The sequence below is a fragment of the Cygnus olor genome, chromosome 6 (assembly GCF_009769625.2).
Source record: "Cygnus olor isolate bCygOlo1 chromosome 6, bCygOlo1.pri.v2, whole genome shotgun sequence".
NCBI lineage: Eukaryota > Metazoa > Chordata > Aves > Anseriformes > Anatidae > Cygnus > Cygnus olor.
This window is the reverse complement of record NC_049174.1, coordinates 21,112,711-21,120,541: the sequence shown is the minus strand read 5'-3', so window position 1 is coordinate 21,120,541 and position 7,831 is coordinate 21,112,711. Positions and strand designations below refer to the sequence as shown.

The following is a 7,831-nucleotide window of genomic DNA, read 5'->3' as shown; positions in this document are numbered from 1 at the left end:
TTAAAAATGACAAATATTTTTCTCCGTGGAAATCTGACAGACAGGTTGATAACACACAGCATGAGTAGAGAATAAATACTGTGTAGAAAACTTGCATAGTCTTTAAAAGCCTTTACCAAATATTTATATAAAATCTTATTTTTAAATATTACAATTTCATTAAAAATCAAAGTTTTAGAACAATGTATACAATTACTTTAATCTTGAAAAACTCAAGTGTATTTACAGTATATGTAAAAATAAAATCATACTTTAGAAATTTTGAATGAACAGATTACTTAAACCAAGATCCAGCATCTCAACAATAAGCAAAGACAGAAATCCTGCACTAGGTTAGGACAGGCTTTTGTTTTGAGTGCTATTTCAAATGGACAAAAGAATACAGAATTACATTCTTTAAAACTTTTTTAAATGCTGGAACTCAAAAGAATAAGACTGCACTATCTCCTATGTACCGTTTCTCTGAAAAGAAACTACCGTACACCCTTGTATTCATACAAGTGTTATCTTATTATGTTTACTCTTTTCTTTAAAACACACAGCAGTATAGATTACTTGCAGTATAGTATATATATAACTTGTACTCCACAGCGTGGAGTGCATATTCACTTTTGAGAAGTAGATGGGTAATATACCTCCAGGAAGTAAATCACTAGTGTCCAAGTTGGACTTGTTATCCAAAATATACTTCAGCAGTATTTTATAGAGATGTTTGTGGCCCTTACTTCTGTTATTTTTTATTTTCAGATGACACTTCATATACCATACACATAAGCAGTATTCTCTGCTGAGTAACTACAGTTCCTTTCAGGGCTGCAGATTTTTCTTGGAAATAAGCCAGATTTCTAATGCAATGTAACTGTATTCCATATTCACAGAAATTGAATTCCATATTCACAATAAATTTGTGCTGATATGGTCACTGTCATGGCAATAGTTTCCAAAGTCAGATTAAACAAACAAGTTGATAAGCTTCGATTTTTTTTTTTTTTAAAAGTCATGTTCTTAATGATGCACGGGCCTTGTCAAGTATTTCCTTTCTGATCTTCGGATAGTTTGGATGTGCTTCAAGCACCTGTCAAAAGACAAAAAAAAACACAACATAACAGTTGTCTGAAAGGAAAGAATACTGGGGTAGTTATCCCCCTCATCACTGAGCTTACACATTCTAAAACTGTCAATAAGGTGAGAAGTTTCATGTAAGAACGCATAAATATCTGTAGCTACACACTACCACACACAGAGGTCAAGAACAACTTTACCAAAGAGACGCTGCTTCCCTTTCATGCTACCCTGTGACCTTAGTGGGAAAAATGCAAGGGTCAAGGGCTAAAGCCTCTAGGTGGTTTGGAATGCGTGCATTAAGAACAGCAGCCTCCAGAGACATTTCCAAGGTTGCAAGAATACTTTCTCTGCAGTGATACACTGATTTTGTTTTCACTCTCTCAGGCTCTTTCTTACTATACCCTATCCACTCCATCTTCTTGCCTTCCAATTCCCTCCTCTCCCTTATCCCTCCATTTAATTTATCATTTCTAGTTCTCTTCATTTCTCCTCCAAGCACAAAATATAATTTTGTTATTAATACTAATACTTATATCAATGTCCACTCTGGCTCTAAAATTACAGCCCTTTATTATTTTGCATCTAGTGTATGCGTGTTTGGACCACACAAAGGAATTTACTTTCTAACAATGTCTTCCAGTATTAACATCTTATTATTACCTTCAGCTACAATTCTGTATGAACTTACAAGCAGCAACCACAGAACCAAAAAAAGCCACTGCCACTTAAATATGCCTTCACATTTGATAGCCAACCACTACACCTCTCATTTACCTGATGGCCAGGGAGTTCTGGATAAAGCAGATTGGTTATGTAGAGAATACTTAAAGTGTCTTTTTCTGATGATATTAAGCTATTTTAGAAATCTTAAAGTAAACAAAAAAGGATCATTATGTAAAACAAGTTAGCTACAGCAGAGAGAGCATTAAGCAAAATTCTACCTTATGACAAACAGTGATTGCATCAACATATCTCTTTCCTTTCAGGTAATTGAAAGCCAGCTTGTAGCCTGTAAGCGTAAGGGGAAAGAATGACAATTTCAGTTTCCATATTAAATTAGTAAAATATCACATTAAAGCTTATTTTTATCACCGTAAGTTTCTATAGCTTGTATATTTGTTTTCAAATATTCTCTCATGTAAGCCTGTAAATATCAAGATTTCTACTGAAAGTCACTTTAAATAGTAGAGGAATTTCCTTTACACACTGATAAATAGCTCGGTTGGAATCAAAAGGAGACATTTTGGAGAGCATGTTTTTTCTACAGAGTACACATAATGGCTGTCTTTCTTCAATTAATGTGGTACCCTACAGGGTTTCTCAGTGTGACCTGCCATGTTCTTTATTAAGAAAATAAAGAATTCCATTATTAAAGGGCAAAAAGTCATGATACCAAAAACAAACTGGGAAATTAAAATGCTATTCTGTTCCACTGTCAGCAGACCACAGATAAAGTCCAGTCAAAGTGGAATAGTTAAGTCCCATAGCAACACATCAGGCTGATATTTTCCAGATAAAAGGTATTTTCCTAAAGATAGAAAAACAAAATGAGATTTTTAAACATCTAAGTTTTATAAAGGGCTTCCTATATGAAATAGTCTACAAGTGTAGCAGTCTAGCTTAGACTTCAATTAACCATCCCAACTAGAAGTTGGGTACTATCTCAAGTTTTCGGCTTATGTTGAATTTTAAGATAAGTATTTAAAGCCATTTAAATAGTTTTTGAAATCTTAATTCATATATATATATATATAATATATATATAACCTGTAAAAAAAATAGTAATAAACAAGTCAATGATCTACCACCCTCAGATAATAGAACAGGTATAAAGTACTACAGCTAGTACATATTGCATTACTATAAAAATATATTATTCAAAACGAATACTGTACTTACAGACAGCATATAATAGCCAACTATGAGTTTCCTAAGAGTTTCAGACCAAACCTCATACTAAAAATCAGTGAGATGACGTTTCTTAGTTATCATAAGACTTCCACCTCTTGCCATAGGGGCTTTCCTAAAGACTTAAGTAGACCATTAAATAGCTGCAGTAATAGCTCAAGTTTTTATGTGAAGAAAACCAGTAATTCTTTCTACAGAAAGAGAAATACAGTCTTTCAGGTAACGGTAGTGTTTTCATTCTTACTATATTGCCTGAAATGATAGGTATACATTACATAAACATGCCTATTGTTGGATTTGTTTGGTTTCCGTATCTCCAGGCCATCTCATAATTTATTGCTGCATCTTTATATGCTTGTTCCTTTTCCATTATGTATCCCATGTATTCATAAGCCTTGCAACAGGACTGCAAAATATAAATATTCATTCAAGATTTTATTTAGGTTACACCTTTAAGCAATTACACCTTAATTGCTTAAATACTTCAGATCAGTACGACTGGAAAGCTTAAGTGATACTTGTACTACCTTTGATGACAAGATAGTCCTGATTTAAAAATATCTGCAATACAAATCAGTTATATGGAATTTTGCAGAGTGACATCCTAAATTAATCTGAGACAAGTATAGATATCAGAGGACAATATAACTACTCCTTCAAAAAAAATATTTAGTGCCTCCAGGAACCCCGTAGCTACATTTCAGTTACTAAGTTAGTAAAAGTACTAAGCACAAGAAGAAAACACAAGCAAAGCTATTGTTAAACATACATATATATCAACTTAATTCCATAAAAATTTTTACTATTAAATTTAAACTAATTCATACAGGAACGCTCTGTTTAATAAATAAAGCAGAAAAAAGTTATGAAAATAAACAAAACTACTATAGGACTGTATTGTAAATATTGTAAAAAGCATATATTGTCATGTTGCCCACAGCTTAAATATTTCAAGAGAATAAATATAGCTTTTATGAAGATAGATACCTCATTTACAAAGGCAGAGCAAAGAAATATTCATATATAAAGTATATTCTTTGTTTAACTTCACTCTTTTCTAGTTAGGCTTCCAAAGCGATGAAAAGATTTCAAATCAGAGCATACTGGAACAAACAGTGTAGCCATGCCTGGAGCTCTTTTTTCTAAACCAAATCTGCACAGTATAAACGGTACCCCAAGCTTGTAGTATAATATCTACAGGAAACTAGACTACTGGATGTGCCGCAGGTGAAGGAAAATGAAACAGATAGAACAGCTTGATCAGGAAAAAGGCAAAGATGAGGAAAACAACACAAGAGCTAAGATCTGTTCCTGTGCCATGCCTGTTCCATGTTTCAAAGGAAAACTAAAGTTACATGAATTAAAATATTTCTAATGTGCAGTCACTTACCCTGTTATGACGAAGGCATCGTTTTAGTAATTCACCTGCCATATCATATTTTGAAGACTGAATATATATATCTGCAAGCAGAAGCCAACTCTTTTCAAACTCCTCTGCATCAATGGGATTCCAGTTCATTTTTGCAATCCGTTTTAACTGATTTCTGGCTCGTGGAGTCTGTTTCAAGATCATGTAGGCTGTGGCCATTCCCAAGAGTGCTGGTATATGATCTTTCTGCAGAAAAAGGCATAGTAACTACTTAAATGATTTTTGATTTTGCTTTCAAGAAAAGAAAAATCTAAGTGTTTATACCTTTCTGATACAGTACCAGAAAGTTAAAATAAAAGATAAATTGCAGGAACTAAAGATAGAACATCCAATCTTAGAAAGATGTTTTCCATTTAGTGCAATAGTTATTCTTATAATACTAATCACAATAATAAACACTAGGTTAAATTTTTAAGAGGCTGAATGTTAGTCTGGCTGGGGTCACGACAACCTTCTCCAGGCTCAGGAAGTATTGAAAGCATCCACATATACTTCATCTCAACAATAAACATTCTGATACAACTAACTTTTGATATACAAATAAATACTTCTGATGAAACTGAATTCACTTGAAGTTACAATACAAGTATTTTCTACTTTTAGAAATTTGTGAATGTCAGTAACAGGGACACAGATTCCTATTTCTAGGTGTACAGCTCCTAGGCTTACAAGTCTAAACTACCTGTATTGGAAAGCTACTCAATAAACAGGGTTCTTAAAAGCCACCATTCTGTGCAAGAGCCTCGAGCAAAATGTAAGAAGCATGACTTTTAAAGTCTTGCCCTTCCTACAATGGGTTTTATATCCTGAACACATGATTCCATTAGCTTACAAGTTTCTCTCCCCCTCTTTGCATTCTTGGCTCGCTACTGGGTGCCCTTGGTATTCTGCCTCTACATGTCTTTGTGGGGTTGTGCTGTAAATAGGCTTGCCATAGTGAGCTAAAAAATGCACACCCTCCCCCCCCAATCCTTCCTCCATATAATCATCAGCTCATCCCTACACCCCACAACAGTCACACCTAGTATGTATCAATAATCACTAGTGCTTAACCTTCTTGCATGTTACAGTCTTTCAAAATGGAATTCAGTAATCACTTTTTTCCCTGTAATAGCCAAGGCAAGAGTACTTCCCTAGAAGTTTCCCAAGATGGAACTGGCTCAATTCTCTTACTCTGAAGGGATTAAAACCTATTTTATGTAAATCTGGAGAGAAGACTAAATCAACTGGAGCATTCTTCCTGCCAGAACTGTGCCACCATGTGAGAAACACTGCATATTCACTGAACATAAGATCAACTCTGAGCAGGAATGGGAAGCCAGTAATGGAGGCAGAGTGACACTGATTCTCCGAACTGCCGTACACAGAAGAAAAGGACCATCATACTCAGCTCAGCCACAGTGGGTGGAACAGGGTAGTAGTATACAGTAAGTGACTAGTAGCAACTTAGATATTTCTTGGCATTTTGATAGACTAAATGTGTCTGTACTTGTTTAAATAAAAAACTGTTGAAAAGTGACAGTATTCTTTGTTAATCCTAGAGTTAAGGAATACAAGTAGCTATAAAATAATGAAGACTCAGATCATAAGAATGGATTTTATGCACATGCATTATCTTGCCCTAGAATCTAAATTCTGCTAAGTTGTCATGAAGTGCTTGAAGGCACTTCTATTGAATTGTTTTTGCTTAAAGAATGAAGGTACTAGATGTACTTATATCATCTGACAAGCTGCTGGCCAAGACTGGTATCGTGCTTTTGGCTGTGACAGAGTTAATTTTCTTCACAGATGCTTGTAGATGATTTGGATTTTTTTAATGAAAATAGTGGTGACTAACACATGTTTTAACTGTTTTTTTTGTTTCAGAGCAGTTGCTGCAAAAAGCAGTTATGCATGATGGGTCCTGCTTTCCTGGAAACAGATGAACATGCACCTGCTGACAGAAAGTAGCAAATGAATTTTCTTTTGCTTTGCTTGCATGGACAGCTTTTGCTTTACCTAGTGAACTGTCTTTATTTCGACCCATGAGTTCCCACACTTCTACCTTCCTAATTCTCTCTCCCATCCCACTGTGGGGGGAGTAAGTGGCTGCGTGGTGCTAAGCTGCCTGCCATGTTTAAACTACACCAACTGGAAATTTAAAAACAAACCCAAGAACTCAAACCAAAAAGCCTACTCACATTTAGGCAACTAGCATTATTACCATATAATTGAGCTGTAAGTTTGCAATCCAGTACAGAAGTTCTTAAATGTTACTTCACCATATTGTTTTTTGTGTATTGTTTTCTTTTAAAATATTCTTTCATAGGAAAGAAATCTTAAAATAGTAGTAGTAAGACATCACTTTCTGAATGTAAACTGTGTGACTAATTAACCATAATAAGTGTAAGGGAGATGAATGAGGAAACGAGAGAGGTTACTAACCTCAGCCACTACTATTTCAGTAAAAGTGTTCAGTGCTCGTTCAACATTTGATTTTTGTTTGGTTGCCATGAGACAATAATTTTCCATGATTCGCAGCTGAATGTGACCCTGACTGGTCTGAGGCTTCAGTTCCTTCAGAAGATTTTCTGCTGTTCTTACAGCCAACTGCACGGATTCCTGCTTCTCTGTTGAATTGCTATTATCAGAAAGAAAGTATTTGTAAAAAAAAGTTTAAATATTTACCTTCATATCTAAAACTACATTTTTGTACACCAAATAAATCGAGTTAGTACAGATTCCACGCTAAACGCATGCCTTTGTTATACAAGCATTCTACATTGATTCTCTTCTGTAACAATGGCTGTTCCAACCTATCTACAACTTGCCTTTAATGCTATAAGTGGCTAAAGTTCCAGACAAAATCCTCTATATTTTCTGTCTGACAATGATTTATTTCACAGTTCAGAATAGTCTCACACAATCTAATAGGTATTCAAAACATTAGATGAGCTCAGAAATTCTAGCAATTTAGATGATTAAGACACATCATTGAGAGGCAGGGTGGATGGGTTGACAGAAGAATCCAAGCAACATATACTTCGTTCACTTACCTTATGTCAGCATCTAGATTTTCAAAGACTTCACCACCTACAGTTTCATTGTCTGGGTTCAAACAAATTTCAATCATGTTATAGACTGCATTCTGTCCCCAGTCATTGTCCTTTCGAGCTTTATTAAAATGCCGGAGTGCATCATTTGGTTCACCTGTATACCTGGACAGAAAATTACAATACTGTAATCTAGGCAAGTAAAATTTACTGCCCCAAGTCCCATCTAAAACCCAAGAGGAATCACAACAATTTAGAAGACAGATCACATAATTATATGCATTAATTATACAAGTTTTGAAAAGCATGTCTACTATTGAGAGAAGCTTGTTTTTGCAAACTAAAAACAGCATGAGAAATTCTAAATTTGAAAAGTAGCAGTATTATATCATTGAAC

General features: G+C 34.8%; 1 protein-coding gene across 5 annotated transcripts in view; it reads right to left on the bottom strand.

The window, feature by feature from the left end:
• Positions 1-7,831, bottom strand: part of TTC21B (tetratricopeptide repeat domain 21B) — a 35,930-nt gene continuing 28,099 nt past the window's right edge. For all 5 annotated transcript variants that reach the window (XM_040561695.1, XM_040561693.1, XM_040561696.1 and 2 more), the window contains 6 exons: positions 7,438-7,599; positions 6,827-7,022; positions 4,364-4,588; positions 3,259-3,379; positions 2,007-2,074; positions 1-1,075 (listed from right to left, as the gene is read on the bottom strand). In XM_040561695.1, the coding sequence (XP_040417629.1) occupies positions 998-1,075; positions 2,007-2,074; positions 3,259-3,379; positions 4,364-4,588; positions 6,827-7,022; positions 7,438-7,599 (850 nt within the window). In that variant the 3' untranslated portion in view covers positions 1-997. The remainder of the gene's footprint in view (positions 1,076-2,006; positions 2,075-3,258; positions 3,380-4,363; positions 4,589-6,826; positions 7,023-7,437; positions 7,600-7,831) is intronic.